Source organism: Poecilia reticulata, linkage group LG13, assembly GCF_000633615.1.
Source record: "Poecilia reticulata strain Guanapo linkage group LG13, Guppy_female_1.0+MT, whole genome shotgun sequence".
Taxonomy (NCBI): domain Eukaryota; kingdom Metazoa; phylum Chordata; class Actinopteri; order Cyprinodontiformes; family Poeciliidae; genus Poecilia; species Poecilia reticulata.
The window spans coordinates 15,514,818-15,533,267 of record NC_024343.1 but is presented as its reverse complement, the minus strand read 5'-3'; the positions used below and the strand labels follow the sequence as shown (position 1 = coordinate 15,533,267).

The 18,450-nt window shown below is 38.3% G+C and overlaps 1 protein-coding gene across 6 annotated transcripts in view; it reads left to right on the top strand.

Moving 5' to 3' along the window:
• The window catches only part of grik4 (glutamate receptor, ionotropic, kainate 4), a 347,487-nt gene that overhangs the window by 257,846 nt on the left and 71,191 nt on the right, over positions 1-18,450 (top strand). For all 6 annotated transcript variants that reach the window (XM_017308264.1, XM_008425649.2, XM_008425647.2 and 3 more), the window contains 2 exons: positions 12,613-12,774; positions 17,666-17,818. In XM_017308264.1, the coding sequence (XP_017163753.1) occupies positions 12,613-12,774; positions 17,666-17,818 (315 nt within the window). The remainder of the gene's footprint in view (positions 1-12,612; positions 12,775-17,665; positions 17,819-18,450) is intronic.

The following is an 18,450-nucleotide window of genomic DNA, read 5'->3' as shown; positions in this document are numbered from 1 at the left end:
TATTGAGAGGTCTAAAAATAAACGCAAACTCTTCTGCAGTCAGGTAAACGCATTTTTCTGCTGCTGTAATTGACTCCAACTTTAGGAACCTCTGTTGATGTTTGTGCTTAATTTTGCAGTTTTAAAACCAGCCTGTTTTGGTTTTGTTTCAGTAATCTTAAAATGTATCTAAACATAAGCAGTGAAAAACCCAAAATGCTGTCTGTTGATACTAAACAATTAATTTTGTTACTTAATTTTGTGTTACTTCTAAATCTTTTTATCACTTTACATAAAACATAACTTAAATCTTTAAAGTCCTTAAATCTTTAAAGGCAATGTTTTTGTCAGGTTTCATAGGAAAAGGAAACAACCATTAAAGTGTGCATTTACAACAAACTATTCACCATCAATTTCTGGCATTTACTTTGCTGTTGCAAGCAGCAGTCATAGCTGGATGCTTTGTATATGTCGAGTACAACTGTGGCTTTTGTAGCTTTTTATGAAGCTGTTATTATTTGCTCGATGAAATACTGTCGAGACAGAACATTTCTCTAATACTTTCCCAATCTTTTTTCTTTTTTGTGTGTGTCAGTACTATAACTCATTTTTATGGCTGTGGTTTGATCTAAAATGTTAGCAAGGGGCTGTTTGACTAGCACAGGCAGCTAGCTTCACACTTTTATTTGTTTTGCTTTGTTCTGGCAATGTGTACATTCAGGTGATGTTCAAGTTATTAAGTTTGATCCACAATATTGACACAAAGCTATTGTTCTGTGTAATTGTCTTCCTCTTAACTTAGAAACGATGTTTGAAGCATGTTCAATCTTTACATCTTGTTTGTCTGTCCTTTCCATGCACTTGGCAGTGGTCTCACTTTCTCTTCTACCGTTTTAATGATATGTACATAGAGATGTGCATATAAACATTCTACTTTGCCCCCTTAGGCTGCTTTGTTTCTTTGGTGCACATTTGTCAAGCTAAAAGTCTGGATTTAACATTTCAGGTACAAATACATGTATAGATGCAAGTGAGGAGCTGTCCTTGATTTATCACATCCTATTTAGAGGTTCAGATCTTCTTCAGAGCAACATTAAGTTAATGTTTTCAGTTCAACTTATTTTCATAGCTTTGTGAGCTTCAGATGATTCACTACAATAGAGTGAAATAAAGACTTATCTTTTAATGTATTTAAAACTATACCTCAGATGCACTTTGGTGCATTCCATTTTATTATTTACTAAGTTATTTCCAAATTCCACATTCCTGTTTTTATTCTTTTTAATTCTAAGTTTTCCAACTTATGAAAGATGATGCGCTGTTTTACAATTGTAGTCTGCATGTATTTTTTGGTCTGATGTTTTGTTTTCAGCCCGCGTTGGCTAGCCTCCCAAATACTGAATTGTTTTGGAGCATGCTACTTTTACCATATACAAAAAGTAAGCAGTACGCTTACTTTATCTGATAAAAGAAGCATGTTACTACTTCTTTTATCACATAGTATTTTACACCTACATGGATGTAACATCAAATAAGATACTTGTTAACTGTCAGACTGAGTATCCTTTGGTATCTTTTTATGCTAAAGATTTGCCAGATTTCAGTTTGATGTTTGCATAACAAACTGAATCGCAAGAAAATTGAAATAATTCAGTGTGGCGTCACACATTTTTGACTCAGAATATGTGTGAGCAGCTCTTGTTTATCGATTACTCTTTGTCAGCCTTGTTACAGCTAACTCTCCCTCGGAGCCCGATGTTTGGATGACTCAGCCTTGACAATTGTGTTGCAGCGTGGTTTTGTCCTAATCCCAGCGCCTGAGTCAGCTTACTATCAGGCTTGCAATAAAAAGTTGAATTGGCTTGCAGACTTCATTTTCTGACATCTTTTCCGTGGTGATAACTTTCTATCTGTCTCCATCCCAACCCAACCCTCTTATACTCAAACCTTTTCTCTTTTTTTTCTTATTTAGTTTATCTCTAAAGTATGGGATTAGATCCTGGGGAGTTTTTTGGGGAGAGACAGAGTTTAAGCAAGCCACCGTATTATGATAAATAAAAAATCGACAGCAGAAGTATAAAACAATATATATGTCAGAAATTTGGAGCCACATTGTGGCACAGTTGTTAACTCTGGTGACTTGCAGCAATTAGGTTTTGGCTTTAAATATCAATTGAAGTTTTTCTGTGTGACGTTTTTGCATGTGTGTCCTACTCCAACTTTGTCCCACACATTCCAACAACACACACATTTGTTCAATACGCCTATAATTTTCCCTCGCTCTTAACTCTGGTGTTAGGGTTGGGACGGAGGCGCATTTGAAGTTTTGAAAATTGTAATTGAAAGTTGTAGGCACCATTTTGTACTGGTTGCCTCTTGCTTCTTGAAATGCATGTGTGAGAGTTGCTGAAAATTATGTATTAAAGGATATTATTTAAAAAGAAAATGGGGATAAAAATGCCTCTCTGGTAACCAAACCATGACTGCCTTTGATATGTGCAACTTTGTCTTTTTAAGATTGGAAAGAGCGCAGGGGAGCTTTCGAGGAAAACCTCACATTTTCTCTGTTGCTCCCTTAAAAGGACTTCAAAAGGAAAGAGCATTTTAAGGAAAGGTTTTTGTGATTATTGGAATCATTTTTTACCAGTATATCTTAGGGGATTTTTCTTTTCTTTTTTATTTACCCATTTTAACACAAAATCAGCACAATATTTTACTTTTATACACCAAAAGTAGAAATAAAAGCCTGAGTGATACTGTATCAGTATTTAGACGTAAGTAAACCAGTTGACTCTTTCGTAAATAGCATCATGAGGTGATTAATGCTTGGACAATTGGATGAATAATCATGTGTAAGCAGCATGTCCCTGTCATATTTTATTCACTGCTTTTTGTTGGAGACTGCAGTTGAATCAGATGGTGAATAATCACAGAAATGTAAAACCTGTTTGAACAACAATTTCCCACCTCCAACCCATTCACCCACATCCCACTCCCACACAAAAGGACTCCCTGCACCACCCTGCCACCTCCCCTCTGCACTAAAGATCACAGAGGAAGATATAAATATGAGACCAGGAAAGCTTCAGGATGAGACAGTGTCTCTCCCTCATCCTCATTCTGGTCTTCAGTAAGTTTTTAAGGTTGTGTGAGGTTCCCTCCTACTTCAAGCATTCTGTGTGTTTGTACATTAAGGGGAACGCTGTGTTGTATGATAAAGCAGAAAACTAAGCTGGAGAACCAACTTGGTTTTAAAGCACAACATGAAAAAGGAAGAAAAAACATCTCTCTTTTAGAACAAAGGATCCCAGTGAGCACCTGTCACTACACATTTACCAACCACAGAGCTTAGCTAGCAAGGCTAAAAGCGCCTTACAAACGGAGCACAGAATAAATGTAGTTGGACCTAAATTGCCTTTAAGAGCAGGAAATGTACTCAGATGCTTTCTACTTGCATTATCTTTCAAATGACTTAAAATATTTAGAAATGGATACAATTGCGTACAATATTATCAAAGTATTATGTGAGACAGCTTTCAACATATGATTGTAAGGTCAACCTTATGGATGGCGTAATTGTTAAAAGCCTGCCTTCTAATATTTAGATATGCTGTTTTTCCACTGCTAACATTTTCCTTAATATTCTACACATAAATTGGAGAAACGCTCACTGAAAAGGTAGGATTCACAATATAATTTGATACATTATCAGACTGACTACTTCATAAGCATAGGAATAATTTGATATGTCTCAATATCAGTGCAATAATTATTAATTATTTTTAATCTGTACTTTACTGAAGGACATAGCAGACATCTAGTTTCAGAAAATGAATTTTAAACGGGCAGAGTTTCATATTGAATGCTGTGTTTTGTGGGTTTTTTTAATCATTTTTCCTCCACACATTTTTATGAAAAGGACCTCCTCCATGCAGACACAGCAGTGCAATAAAATTAAAAGAAGCCTTCATAACTTTTCCCTAGGTATTTCTGTTTTGAAGCTTTCTCCACTGACGTTATTTCATAAAAAATAAAGATGAGTATCTTACTGGAAAGGACCGACACTGGTGGCTTCCAAGGTTGATGGTGTGTTGGGCCTCTGCCAGCGTAAGAATTACTCCAACCATAAGGTCCCTGCAACTCAAATCCGCTGTCACTGTAACCGGCCAGACATAATTCTACATATAACAATCTGAAATGTTAATTTTTTTCCAAATATAACACATGCAGCCATTAAAAGCATCAGGACAAAGTTGGTTTGTCTCCAGCTCCAACATTTTCTGCTTAATACAAGTTAATTTCACAGTCACCTCAAAGTGAATTTAACTGGCTGACCTGCTAGAAATTATGCAACTGGCAATTTATCTCGCTGCGCAGAAGAAACGACTTGGGTTCACTCCACGCGCCCATAACGCTGTGAAGTATCCAGATGGAAACGACTGCAACTGGTGAGAAATTGATGGAGCTTCAATCTCAGTTTTCATGTCCAGTTATACAGAGCGGCGTGATGAATTTCATCAAGTGAAAAAGAAAAGACCCATGGTAAATCATTTATTCAATTTTTCAATTACATCCAGGTTCATAACAGGTCTGACATTGGGTAATATTCCTTCTCTCCGCCGCCCCTCCCCTCCCATGCTCCCTGAGAACATTGTAATTAAGAGGCTGCAGGAGGCTTTAGAGCTCAGCCTGAATTTACGCGGCAATTGATACAAGTATGAAATGACTTATTGCCCACAACACTGCATGAACATTTCAGCTATTAGGAGATAATCAGCATGCCAGTAGGAATGGATTTTGCAACTGTGCAAGGGTCGGCTTCAGGCCGAAAGGTTTTAGCAAATTATAACCTTCCATCTCTGCGAAGCTGAAGACATGTCATTAATCACCATTTTATCATTAAGAAAATCAATATGCAATTTACCGAAATGTTACTCGTCACCGCCTACTGGACTCAGTCTCTTCTCTCACAGTATTGCCACACTAGATAGAGTAGAGATGATTTTTCTTCCTTTTTCAAATTGTCACTGACGATTATCAGCTGTGACATCTCTGTCTTTATCTCAGCCACGTTTTGCAGAGCAGAAAACAATGGCTCGAAGATCCAAGAGTGCAGCAATGGATATGGATGTCTCTTTTAAACCACTCCAACAATTTGTGTTTTTTTATAAAAAAATATTTGTGGGAATGGTGCAATATAATACAAGCTGACAACTGGAAGAGGTCGACAGAGGAGGCATTTTTGGGATTTTGCTTGGATCTCTAAACAAGCTTCCAAGTTTAGCGTTATTTAGTGTTTTAATTAAGTGTTTAATTTCTCTGTCAGCAACTGTAATGACCGTAGCAGATCCTTAGCATGGCTAAATAAAACTGAACAGCAGATGTAAAAGGTAAAAATGTTTTCATTTTGTGTGGGGTTTTTTGTTTTGTTTTTTGCATAACTTTCGCATCAAAGTTATACAAACAGGTGTTGATGAAGCAATGGCAAGGAGGCTTCATTTATAAAGGTGGAGTAGGGAGTAAACAGGGCCGTAAACCGGTGCCCGTCACTTTCCACGCAAAGGTTGTTCTGTAAAAACAAACCTGAGGGGAGGATGTGCGATCCCTCACACAAACTCTGACCCATGAGCATGGCTGTTTTGGACGTAGGTGGTGAGGTGGGGATTTAAAGCTACGCTGCGTCGTAATTCTTTCAGACGTCTAATGTGACTGTATATCAAATAATGATCGTAGATTAACTTTAACGTAATCTTTCAAAACAGAAGGGTTATTTATGCTTCCGCTGGTGAGCCGAAATTATTCATGAGGACCTTTCAAATAAAACAACCTATAAGCCAAATTAAATCTTAAATCAAAGTCCGTGAAACATTTCATCAAAGTTTTCTCACCTTCACATTTCTCTCCCCGGATGATAAGAGGGCAACGCGTACTAAACATTGACGCACAAATATGACGAGGTGTGAGGCAATTAGACTGATTGATGTACACATGTAAGACCTGTGGACCAAATGGGAGAATTAGCAAAGGATTTCAAAGTGTTCACACCTGATGAACTGATGCCCTCTTCCATGACAGTACTTTCAACCTGCAGGGGGCAGCGAGTTCTCCCACAGGTTCTATCGTAAGACCCTCACGCTTTAATATCACTGACACGTACCATGGTCAATGATGACCATGAGAAAAGCTAAATAAGTATGCCTCAGTGGTACCGTTTGAGTTTTCTAAATTAATACTCAGGACAAAGGATGGAAGGATGGATGGTAATTTTGAGTCATACATCACTGTGACTCGTCATTGTGACTAATGTGAAATTATCATGTTTCTTACGTCATGTAACACAGATGACTGGTAATTCTCACCAACAATAAAATCCATTAATTTTAATGTATTTACAGTTTTTTTTCCCTTGACAGTATTAAGATTACTCAAGCTCATTGAAATACAGAGACCACTGAAATTCACAATGAAAAATGTGATAAATAGAAGCAGCTTTTGTTCCTTAAAACACACTGTGCATACTAAATACAAGCCTCTCAACACTACATCTGAGAATATTGTCACATTTCAGGGAATATGGTTGAGTTTTATTCACAAAATGTATTAAAAATTGTTTCTTTCGTACAATGTTTTTGTCCCTTTCATTTGAGCAATTGAAATGTACGAGATTGAACACATGAAAGGGTGAATTTCCCTTAGTATATTTTAAGAATGTCTCCTAGGAAATATACCAATGCTCTCTGTGTGATGGGAAAAGAGTGCAGCGGGGTAAAGGAGAGGCACGCTTTATAACTTGGGATCCTACTATCAGCTGAATCAGTCCTCTTGGGATCTCATTAGTCACTGCTCAAGCCGGCTATATTGTTCCAAACACCAGTGGTCACATATTTGGACATCTTTTATAGCGGTATGGTTTGTGCGCAGTCACATGACTGGCAGACATGAGAAAAGAGTGAGATGTCCCAGAAAGCGAGCAAAAGTGAAATTCCATTTGCAACGATAAAAGGGCTGCTAAAGAACAGAAAAGGGAGCTGAAATGGAAAGACAGCTAAAGTTGAGGCTTCCATATTGTGTTGATTTTCAGAGGGAGAAGAGAGGATGAAGCAACAGTTTTTGCTTGGTTGGCTCACGTTCAAACTGTTGATTGATCTCCAGGTGACAGTCGGTGTCACGGGCCCTCGGCCATGCTGTCATTCCCACACCCCTCCTTCATCCCTGCTCTGTCACTCTGCTTCACTCCTCCACTGCTTCTTAAGCTCTCACTTGTGCCAGCTTATGTCTCACCTTCCTCTCTATTTTAATTGATTTAACTTTCGGCTGTATTTTTTTCCCTCCCTCTGTTTTCTTATTGTCATTCGATTCACACACCCTGTTCATTGGTTGAGAGTCGGTTCGTCTGCTGTTTGTTTTTACCATCCGCCTCTGGTTTTTGTGAACTACAACGGGAACAAACTGTTCTCCTATATGTCGTCTCTTTCTCTCTGTTTACAATGCAAGCATTGCTCATGTCCGTGATTTTGCTTATTTTAGTTTGCTAGCAAAACTTAGCAGATTTCAGCAGTTCTCAGGGCTCACAAAGGATTATGGGAGCTAGGGAGACCCCTGAAGTACAATATCCTTTCAGCTGTATTTTCTATGGTTGGATTTATGACACAGTAGGAACACAAAGATTGAATTTAGTTTGGAGACCATATTTTCCCTCAAAGACGTGCTGTAATACAAAAAGCCTTCTGTGTGTTGAAAAGAGAGTGAGGGGATTATTAAAAATACTACAATACCTCTTCAATTACCAACCACAATGGTGGCGACAATAAAAAAAATGGAAAGAGTGTACTTTAATGTTGACGGTTCCATTTTATATTGAAATATTTTACAAAGCAGCTTGTAATAGAGTGTAATTTAAGTCTTAGGTATGTCGGTGGTAAGTATTAATTTCAGTTGACAAGATTTGGAAAAATTGCACTATTAGATTTACAGATATTCTTGTCTTTAAAAGCTACTTTACTATCGTGATTTTAGTTATCATATGATGAAGTTGCCCTTCCACTTATCCCTTCAATTCCCTCTATAGCTTATATCCTGGATCGTACAAACACGTCCAGGTAGAGAAAATGTGGCACCCAATGACAGACTGCCCCCCTGGGTGGCGAGCCAACTATAAAAATGATCCTGTCACATGGTGGATTCTGAAAAGCCAGTATAAAAGTTATTTAAGGCAGACTTCTTGCTGTCCATATATTTAAAAGAAAATGAACTAACTACAGTAAAGCGTCCGATTCCATTTCTCTTGTGTCTCCGTGTTTTACACATGCAACGGGGACATAAATCTCTTTAGCCAGTTCCAGTGTGGACTTAATATTAAGGTAAAGGTCACATTTGGCAAGGAATGCATATAATTAAATCCATAGAAAATGAATGCACACCAGTCTAATGTCCTCTGATGTGATGTGCTTCTGCGTGTGCTTGTGCACGGCACCACTTGAATTTAAATGTGCTCGCATGTCGAGCTCTGAGCCCTGGAAGCCCACAAATGCAGCACGTTAGTTTCTTTCAGGCGTAACTCTAGGATATTTCGGTGACCTTGGATTTTGTTTAGCATTTGCTTCTCGGCCTCAGGTTTTGAGACTCTTTGCAGACGTCTGTAGCCACACCCCTCACTTTGTGACTGCAACACCAGCTTACACGTGTTGAAATATGCATGTATGCAATATACAGTCCCTCTTCAGGGACATGCTTAATGATAGCTCCATTTGCACAGCTTTCACTTTAATGATCTATGAAAGTATACTTAGTCAGTAATTACATGGACAGTCTCAAAAGGCTTTTAAGAGGCCCCTTAAGGGCTCATTTAACACGGAGGAAGTCTAAAGGAAACAATATCAAAGGATTTTTCTTGTATTCTGACATGTTTGCATAAGTGATTGAAGTCTAACCAGGGATTTAGTTGTCCCGAAGATACTCCTCGAACATATAAGCTCTGTTTTAGCCCTCTTTTTTTTCTTTAGACTCAAATTGGTCTGTGGAATTTAAGTTTTGTTTTTATGTTTTTTACAAAATATTGGTGATCTGGAGAATAACATACGTAAGAGTTTATATTAGAGCTATTGTAATTAAAAGTTACTTTATGATCTATTGTTGCAGGCTGAACAGAAGACACTGTCTCAAAGGTCCCACATCCTCTAATGATTAACATGAACTGAAAGCAGGAACTTAGAATAATAATGAAACTCGAATCAATAAATTAACCCCCAAACACGTACACTATTTGATGTTGGTCTGTCTTTCAAAATTGGTAGTGTTTTGAGTTTTTGTAGTTGTAAATTTGCATTAGAACTGAACGACACACCTACACAGACATAGAGCTACGCAGTTTGAGTCACTGTAGCCTTTAAGCGAGAAGGTCTTCGGTTTGAATCCCAAAATCTTTCTGTGTGGAGTTTGCATGAGCTTCCTCCCACAACCAAAAAACATTACTGTTAGGTTAATTGGTCTCTCTAAATTGGCCTTTAAATACACCGAAGTTTAAGGTTGGGAACTTGTTTGAAAAAGTCCAAAGCTTTGATACTTTTTCAAGGCACAGTGAAACCTGGTGGGGAAAATAAAAAATGTCTTTCTTTATTGAGAGGTCAGAGCTACTTTCTCAACAAAATCTATGCCCAATGATTTTTCATGTAAAAGACTATTCACCTTTTGTTGGGTACAATCAGACAGAAATGGGAATGGTCTGTTCAGCACCGAAATCAAGTGCACTTCACCCGGCAGAAATAAACCAGACTAACAACCCCTTCAGTGACAGCAGGATGTCATAGGCGGGACGACTCTGGGGAATCAAAGGGAGCCTGGAAAGTGTACTTATTATTGAAGAAAATTGAATCTGGGTGCTTTCAATCATGTAAATGTCAATATTTGTACCTGGCTGCTGTAATGGTCTCCAAAAGGAACACCTTTTTGTTCAGTTTTCCCAATGAACGAGGATTACACCCTTATGAAGACCTATTGCTTAAAAGTGCGCCTTATATTTCATTTCCAGAAATGCCTACCTTCTCTAAGATAAGCATCCTCCACATGTTGCATGTATCCATCTTTAATTCAAAAGGTTTAGATCTCCATCTTAAACTCTCCCTTGTCTCATGTGGACAGCACTCGCCGACATTTTAACAAAGTTCCATCCAACCATCTCCTTGAATGAAGACAAGAAATTTTCTGCTGCTTGCCAGCATGATTAAACATTTAGGATTCACAGGTTTCTGTGGGGTTAGCACTGGGGATAATAGGCCTCCCACTCAAAGTCAATATTCCCTGCTTCCTCCTGCCCTCCTCTGATCCGTGTTCGGATCGGCTCAGTCTCTTCTTACTCCACTGTGGAGTGACTCATGCTGAGTTCTCTTGTGGTCTAAGAGCTTTTTTCCACCTTTCCTGCTTGTCTGTTATTTAATTTATGAACCTATTCACTCTTTGTCTGTTAATGTCCTTTATGTGATTTACTTAATACCGCCTTGTCTGTGTCCTTCTAAAAGAGGAAAGGGTCATTTTTATGTTTTTCATGTTTATGTTTTTAGGCTAATTAGAAATTGATGACCTTCGTAGGCTTTCATTATCTTTCAAAGCTTAGCAGAGTTTCTGGGTAACGTTTTCAGATTTCTCAGGCTTTACTTATTTATATTTTTCATCTTAGCATTTCATTATTTTTCTCTTTTCGCTTTGGTCTTTTTTTAATGTTGCCCTCCAAGTTCTGCTATTTATTATAACACCACAAAGAGTTTAGGAGTTCATCCTAGTATTTGGCCATTTCACAGCATTTAAAAGGCTTGGGAGCAGAGCACAGTTATTGGACCAGTTTGAGTTCATTTTCTCTCTGCACCATAAATTCTGCGTTGTGTTGCACACAGTTGCATGTGATGGCAGCTCAAAGGCATTGATTGAAAACTGTAAAATCCCTACAAATTAGATGATCTAATATCATTCTAAGTCCTCGTCTCTTTTTAAGTGAATGCTAAATAACTGCACGTTGCATTTCTTGAAGCTGACGCATCAGTTAGAATTACAGATAACCAAAGACAAGGACAGATTGAATAAGTTGCATAAATTGAAAAGAATGTGTTGCTCATCACGTTTCATATTGCATCTAAAACGTGTAAACATCCCAGAGATAAAGATGAGTTTTTGTGATGTAAATATGAAACTAAGACACCTGATTTCAGACATTTTTCACATTTTTCCACCTTTAGGGTGACATATGCTGCGTTGGTTGATGTAAAAACAGATGCATCCGCTTACAGGGAAAAGTGAGGAAAAAAACTGCAAATGCTGCAACAATCTGCTGGCATAAACACTTGTTAAACCACTATTTAAGAAATATTATTTGATTCAACTCAAGAGTTCAGTGTTCTTTATTCTGTAGAGTCTGATGAACTGTAGATAAAGTTCAGCTGTGCTCTACAAGTGACAACAACCCCCATGTATTCTCCATATTTATCAATGAAATAAGACCTAAAATCTCAGGTTCAAGAAGACTTTTTCTTTTAACTCAATGCAGATAAACTTACTTTGTTGTGGTAAAACTACATGACGTCACGGTGATAGAAGGTGGATATTAGTCATTTAATAACAAAACAATGATTTTATGTCGTAGTTGAGGAGTTACTGGTTTGTACAGACAACAGTGTCAAAGGTCCGTGTTATTCCAGTGGCTAACAGCCAACTCCTTGCATCCATTCCCATTTGTTTCCAGTGTCACATCATGTCACCTCTCGCCGCACGGTGTCAGCTCTATCGTAGTCTCCTCTTCAACATTTACCATCCCCACAAACTACCCTTATCTCCCGAGTCCCTGACCTCGGTGGGAAACAGGCAGATAGCTAGACTTGGCTTGGTCCGGCTGTCATAACGTCGACGACACAAAAGGAAGACAGGCGATGGCCGCCACCTGAGGGGGAACCGGTTTCTGACACCTCTATTAACCTTCAGGAGACGTCCATCTGCTGTCACACCTCTGCGCTCTCTTTTTCCTGCACTCCCTCATTTCTCACCTTGTCCCCTGACTGCTTTTCCCCAGGCAAAGATTGTCCCCAGAGCAAAAGAACAAAATAACAAATGACTTCTATTTCACATTTTTTTTCCACAACCTTGAAGATGTTGGTATGCAATGGATTTCCATCCCATTTATCCACAGGTCTCGGTGTCCTTTATCAGCTTCCCATCAACTCTCTAGTTTGTCACAGTCTCTCTCCGTCAATCAGCAGGTAATTCCAACATATTTGCTTCCCAGTGTATCTTCAGCACTGTTTGTACAGTGACCTCCATGGGAGGAAATTCATGTGGCAGTGGGATATGCTTAATTTTGAGCAGCGATGTCTGCCTAAATGGTGAAAATGCATAAAATGCTGCAGCTGTTCCACGTCAAATCAACCAAAATAATGGAAGTTAATGGAAAGTGAGTCACACAAATAAAACTGGATGTAAACCTGTTTAATGAACACATGCCCTTTTTACCTTGACACCCATTCGATATATCATTTGTTATAATTTAAACAAATGAGGGTGAATGGTGGCAGCAAACAACCGCTTCAATTAAAGTGTGCTGCCTGCCTTCAGTGACCGTTTCTCTCTCTCTCTCTGTTTCCTTTCTCCTCACAGGAATTCACTTTGCTGCGACTGGATGATGTGGCTGACCAGCGGGTCAACATTGTCGGGTTTTCAGTCTTCAATAAAACGCATCCCTTCTTCCAGGAATTCGTGCTGAGCCTCAATCGCTCCTGGCAGGAGAACTGTGACCACGCGCCCTTTGCCGGCACTCCGGTTAGTGACCCAATAACATCGTCTCGCATACAGTAGAGATGCACCATAAGAACAAAGTGTGACCTCTTAGCAGAGGAGTCGAGAGGAAATGAATTAAACACCTCGCCCTCTGTTCCCTCCATCTTTTAATCATAAAAATGATGCAGCTATATATTAATCACACTGTAACTTGCAAGTTTTATGCTCTCTGCTTTTCTTCTATGCTAAAAAAACATATTATTTGTTATTTTAGGTTAAAACAGCTAATTTCTCAATATATGTTTTATCACTGATTGCTGCTCTTCTAGCTCGCCATCTGCTGCAATCTCTTTGCCACAACTTTAACTTACCCCAATTGTTGCAATGTTTTCTGTTAAGGAGTAAAGATTTACTGTAGTCTTTTGAAGGAAAACATATTTGTTGGAAATCAGACTTCTGGAAACCAAAACTGTTCAGGCAGGTGTCGAGGTTGAGCTGGCTAATCCCAGTTAGGCTCTCAGAACCTCCAGTCCTTTGGGTTGGAGAAACCAGGTAAAGTTCCCTTCTGGTCGAGGAATGGAGAGGTCGCCACTGCAGACCTCATAGGTAGACGCATCAAGAGACTTTCTCATCTCTATGGGAACTCGGAGACATGGGGTTTATAGACCACTTTTTCAAAGTTCTCCAGTGAGCATTTTGAAGGTTTTGAAATAAATCTTCTTCCAGACCAGCAGGTCAGAAGGAAAATATTCAGAGCTTGTGTGTCTAAGTTGGAGGTTGGCTCCAAAGTCAAGGATTTGGGATTCAGGTCTTGCTTTTGTAGTGGGGATCGGTTCTTTATTGAAGGAGAGAGTTTTGTCGGCGAGGTCTTCAGCTCATGGAACGCCCAGAAATTAGGTCCAATCAGTTCTTGAGCACAAATGGATCCCAATGAAACGTCTGACGCTTTGGACCAAAGCAAAGCATAATCAGAGATGTGTAAAAACCTTTACATTTGCTCTTTTTGCAACTTTTAGTTGTGTTTTACTTTATTTGTTGAACTTTTTTATGACAAGATCATACTGACATTTTTATGATTAATGACAAAAACATTTTCAGACCTTATTGAGTTGAGCTGGATAAAATTTCTTTTCTTTTCCAACCTGATTCTGCGGAGCAACAAAATGAACTTTTTTCTCCTCCACAAGTCTCAACTGTTCTTCTGTGACTTAGGAAATGAACTGTCTCAGAAGTGCGTGACTACATCTCTTTTTTTAAGTAAACATGGAATTTGAAAGGATTTTTTGATGGATATGTATTTTTAAGTTCTTCATAAATTCAGAAGGACATTCATAAAACATCTGGGGCTTCTGCTCTGAACGTCCTGGTCTAACTATGTTAATAGTTCTCGTTATTTCCACACAGGACGTTTTAAAGCTTTCCAGACAATATGTTGCACATATTAACAAGCAAAGACACTGAATGATCACGTGTTGCTCTTGTTTCCCAGACAACTCATTAGCATTGCTTAGCACCACCTTATTACTTATATAATAGCTTCTTCCTTGCTAACGGCCCATCATAGAACGTGCCTTGTCCTAAATTATCAAAAATGTTAGGAGCTCAGTATTAGCTATATCCTGTAATGCTATTTGTTTTTAAAAATATATACTTATTCATTTAAAGCGGCTGTTGTTGAATACAGCGTGCCTTAATCAAGCAGATTTTCTAAAATATTTTCTTTTTAATACATTGCTATTATGCTTAGTTTATAGAAGAGGATCGTTGGAGTTTTCACTCTCAAAGTCTCCAAATAAAACATGGTAAATTGCCCTCATAAACTGCTGTTTATGAGACTACAATTTATAAGCATTATCTGACTTTCTAATAGGCTCTCCAGACGCGGCGTTCTCATCCATTTGTCTTTAAGCCTGGTCATAAAATCAGAAGCTTAGCGTTACATCAGGATCTATGCCAGCTATGAGAGCGAATTTCTGTTCTCAGACGCCAAGGAAGCGCCGTAACGACAAGACTTCCTGCTTGTTCACAATGCCATTCTGAGACATTATAACGTTTCAAAATTAAACTTGGTTAATCCTGAATTGGTTTAAATTCTTTTTGAAACATGTGATTGTATACATTATGCAATATCCTTATTTAGACCTTTTCAAATGATAAAAGTTTAGATGACTGGTGAACTTCACTAAATAGATGGCATCATGAGCAAAGAATGAACCGTGTGTGAAAAAATTGCACAAGAACGTAACAAGTTGACAAACCTCAACCACTTACACCAGTTTTGAAATTAAAAGTGATAACAAAATAAAAAAATTGGCAATAGCATGAGCAAAAAATAAATGGAAAATCATCAAATGTTCAGACATTGTAGAAAATTCTGTTACATTTCAGATCAAAATTCAGATCAGATGGATAGCTTCAGGGTTTTAGTTTGAACATAATTTTCTCTGTTTAAGCAAGAAAAGCTACAAATTGAGAAACTGGTCTCATGCATGCACCCACTAGCCGTCAGTTTAATTAAAGATGTGTGGTGAAACAGGTTAGGAATAATTCATACAAAGCTTGAAAAAGTGTCTTCTTCATACAGCGGGTCACTTGGATGCTTGGTGAGCCTGCGGCAATTAGGGCTTCTAGTTAATTAGCAAATAACCACCAAGGATGCAAGCTGACAGCAGCCAAGCAAGAAACTGATTATAACCCAGTTAGACATGCACTGTGATTACACCCTGTTAATTCACTCTCGCACATTTTCAAAAAACGCAAACGGATGACCTTACCAGTTTCAATAAGACATTAATGCATTCGTAAAATCGAAGTCCTGCACCGTTATTTTTAAAAGAGAACATGTGGGTGGGTAGCTTGAAAGTTTAAAGATCAATAACTGTTCAAAAGAAAATAATTAGGTTTTATAAAAAAAAAGTTTAAGTCTATAATAATACAGTCCCAGTTAGATATAGAGATTTTAAAGATGCATTCCAACCACTTTTTGTTAAAAAAAAACAAAAACAACATTTGGGCGTTAGATATTGTAAGGTGAAAAATAGGACTGAGGAATCTTATCTTATGTCAAATTTGTAATTTTTATAAATTTTATTTTGACAGATGCTGTATGTCATAGGAATAACAAGGGGAAAATAACAATTATGCTTACCTAAATAAAATGTTTTTTTGACAGTCCGTCTTATGTCAAAATGTGGACAAAAATCGAATACCTAAGTGAAGGTGGGCATAGGCAAACTGTGAGCTATAGACTGAATAAAACACACAGAGTTAAATTTAAATAATAAGACCTGTTATGGTGTTTCAGTTCTTTTCCCCAGGATTAGAATATTATATATTGTTCAAGGAAAATGTCTTGTATTATCCCACTATTATGTAATTGCTTCCACATTTTGCAACGTATAATTTAGAATTGATGTAATATAATCAATTTTATATGAACACATTGTTTAAATTATTCAAATGAAGCTTGAGCGTACAGCTTACAAGAAAAAAATTTGTTTAATTTTACAGCAAATTTACATAATTTACAGTTCAGATATGTGAAAATAGTCAAAGTACTGCATGTCAGGCATTATTAAAAAGTGATTCGGATTAATTTATGGTTTTGTTGTGTTGTTACCTGTCTGACAAGTCAGCTTTAGATTGACCTTAGATTGCTGGAATAAATAGATGCAAACATTTTGACAATTGCAAACAGAACAAACCGCATTGGTGCAGACACTCTGTGAAGATTAATTCATAAAGGTTTGTGGGATTCTTAAAACTGAAAGAGGAACTGACAGGCTGACCTGCTCTCTGATTAATTCCACTAATAATTAGACAAATGGAGGGTTGAAACTGAATTCCCAGATGATCACTTGGCACATATAGCACTGCAGTGGCTCGGGTGGTGGAGCAAATGGCTGCTGCCCCCAGAGGTTCAGAGGTCAAATCCCGTTCTTTTCCAGAAACCATACCCTTGACCCTAACAAGTTTCCCAACCATTAAAATCAGTCAGGCGTCAAAAGCAATACACACATTAAAAAATGTGTCAGTTCTTGTTATTCTAAAAAAAATCCACATTATTTCCACATAGCGCCTGTTTCTATTTTAACACACCAACATAAATGCCAGACATGAAACAAGGCGATGGAAAAACCAAACCTTAAAATCAAACACAATCTCCAAACTATATGTCAGATCTACTGAAACCTTGTTCTCTGGGGCAAAGGTTGCCGACGGTCCCACAAATTCATTGCACAACATTTAGTATTTGAACCTTTCAGTTAGTCGCACCAGGACTGTCAAGTGTTTTTCTTCTGTTTATGCGGTGGATAGATTGCGTCAATGTCACCTTTAAATAGGAAGGTTTTTAGTTAAGCACACTCCCTTAATGTGTCATACATACATTTATTTTACTCTAATTTACATTTATCGATATCTCCCCCAACTTTTGGGTCACTTCATCTTCTGTTCCATTAAACAGATAAAGAACTATGAAGCTCAACCCCTAAATAAGCTTCTTATGAGAGGCATTAGGTATTTTAATTAACTGTATGTAGCAGGGATGGAGCGGCGGTGACGATGAGGCTGTTTGTTCAGGGGGGATGAGAGGAAAGGCTGCCTCTCCCACTGTTTTTAGCCCTCACTGAGAGCGGCAGACAGTAATTGAAATAGTCGGGGTGTGCCAGCTTCATTGGTGATGAGAGCAGGAAGGACAGAGTCTCTTCGAGAAATAGGAAGCACCGCAAGAGAGAGAGAGATGGTTTTCATCGCTGTCAGCAGATCAGACTCTTTCTCATGATCTAATGGAATAATATCACTTCCAGTCTGCAAACGGTTTAACCCCTCACCAACCAAAAGGCACTCAGTGTAACACTTTGAGTTATTGCAGGTTTCTGTGTGTGTGTGTATGTGTGTGTAGTAAGAATAGATTCACCTTCTTCCTCTGCAGCTCTCGTCAGCCCTGTTCTTTGATGCAGTATACGCAGTGGTTGCAGCGGTCCAGGAGTTGAACCGTAGCCAGAACGTCGGCGCTACTCAGCTCTCCTGCAAGTCATCCAAGATCTGGGAGCACGGCACGAGCCTCATGAATTACCTTAGGATGGTAAGATTAACTTTGATGGATATGATGAAACTGACAGTAGAGGAACCTGCATATTATAAGAGTATTTTAAATTTTAGGAAATGTATATATATTTTTTTGCATTTTTTTTTGAGTCAAATGAGCCTCCTCAAAGTTTCTGCATGTGTGCATTTGCTAATTGCACACATTTTTTTCTTGTCTTCCTGTTTCTCCATATGCTTGTGTTCTTTGTGCCCTTTTCAAAGCTGCAGAGAGGAGACCAATTAAGTGGTTTTCATCCTGTAATTGATTTAAAATAGCTGGATTAGGTGTGTTGCTTCTTACTCTGGAGAAAGGCACAACAAACAGACCTGCTGAAGAGCGAAGAGACGAGGCTGAAACTCACATTCGGCTCATGAAACACAGCAGCAGACTTGTAGAAAGAGAAACGGTCAGATACGTCCACAGTAAATAACGGCAAACTTCTTAACTCGTTTTTCTGAGATTAAACATTATAATGGTGATGACATTTTAAAGAGATCAGCCACCGCTCTGCAACACTACAGCTGTCATGTTGTTGTATCAAAAGTGTTCTTTCTACAATGGAGACGACAGTGTCAACACCAATAACACCAAGCAACAGCTTGATAACTGACGATGATAAAAAGTATCCA